Below are 895 nucleotides of genomic sequence, written 5' to 3'. Positions count from 1 at the left end.
AAATATAGTTTTCCAAACCTGTCTTTTGCAACATACCAACATTCAAAAGCATTACAAGTTTTAAACATCCAAACATAAAGCATTCTCCTACCAAGTTTTAAACATCCAAAATACTTAAATTAACATCTTAAATACATAAGGCTTCTCCTAGGCTAAGCCTTTGTTTTAGGCTTCTTCCCCCTCGTGAAAGGAGTCTGCACCCACTGTGATGGTTCACACTTCCTCTTCCCTCTTCCCTTAGATGCATGTGGTGTGCAATCACTCTTCTTTGGTGCAGCATCAGCAATACTCCTCCTTGGTCTGCCCCTCCTCTTAGGAGTCGGTTTGCCAGACGTCATTGTCTTCTCCTTGCATCTATGTCTGATCCTAGGCCTCGTAGCTTCCTTGGTCCCATCCATCCTCTCCACAACTTTCTCACTAGTTTTTTCCTCTGCCTCCACAACTGTCTCACTAGTTTTTTCCTCTGCTTCCACAGCTTTCTCACTAGTTTTTTCCTCTGCCTGCACAGCTTTCTCACTAGTTTTTTCCTCTGCCTCCACAGCTTTCTCACTAGTTTTTTCCTCTGCCTCCACAGCTTTCTCACTAGTTTTTTCCTCTGCCTCCACAGCTTTCTCACTAGTTTTTTCCTCTGCCTCCACAGCTTTCTCACTAGTTTTTTCCTCTGCCTCCACAGCTTTCTCACTAGTTTTTTCCTCTGCCTCCACAGCTTTCTCACTAGTTTTTTCCTCTGCCTCCACAGCTTTCTCACTAGTTTTTTCCTCTGCCTCCACAGCTTTCTCACTAGTTTTTTCCTCTGCCTCCACAGCTTTCTCACTAGTTTTTTCCTCTGCCTCCACAGCTTTCTCACTAGTTTTTTCCTCTGCCTCCACAGCTTTCTCACTAGTTTTTTCCTCTG

The 895-nt window shown here is 44.0% G+C and overlaps 1 protein-coding gene across 1 annotated transcript in view; it reads right to left on the bottom strand.

Annotated features, from left to right (window-relative positions):
* Positions 1-152: 152 nt before the first annotated feature.
* Positions 153-895, bottom strand: part of LOC106337255 (embryonic protein DC-8-like) — a 3811-nt gene continuing 3068 nt past the window's right edge. Inside the window, exon 2 of the mRNA XM_013776338.1 lies at positions 153-892. Coding sequence (XP_013631792.1) covers positions 153-892 — 740 coding nt within the window. The remainder of the gene's footprint in view (positions 893-895) is intronic.

This window comes from Brassica oleracea, chromosome C1 (assembly GCF_000695525.1).
Source record: "Brassica oleracea var. oleracea cultivar TO1000 chromosome C1, BOL, whole genome shotgun sequence".
Taxonomy (NCBI): Eukaryota; Viridiplantae; Streptophyta; class Magnoliopsida; order Brassicales; family Brassicaceae; genus Brassica; species Brassica oleracea.
The sequence above is the reverse complement of the archived record's forward strand: the minus strand, read 5'-3'. Positions and strand labels throughout refer to the sequence as shown.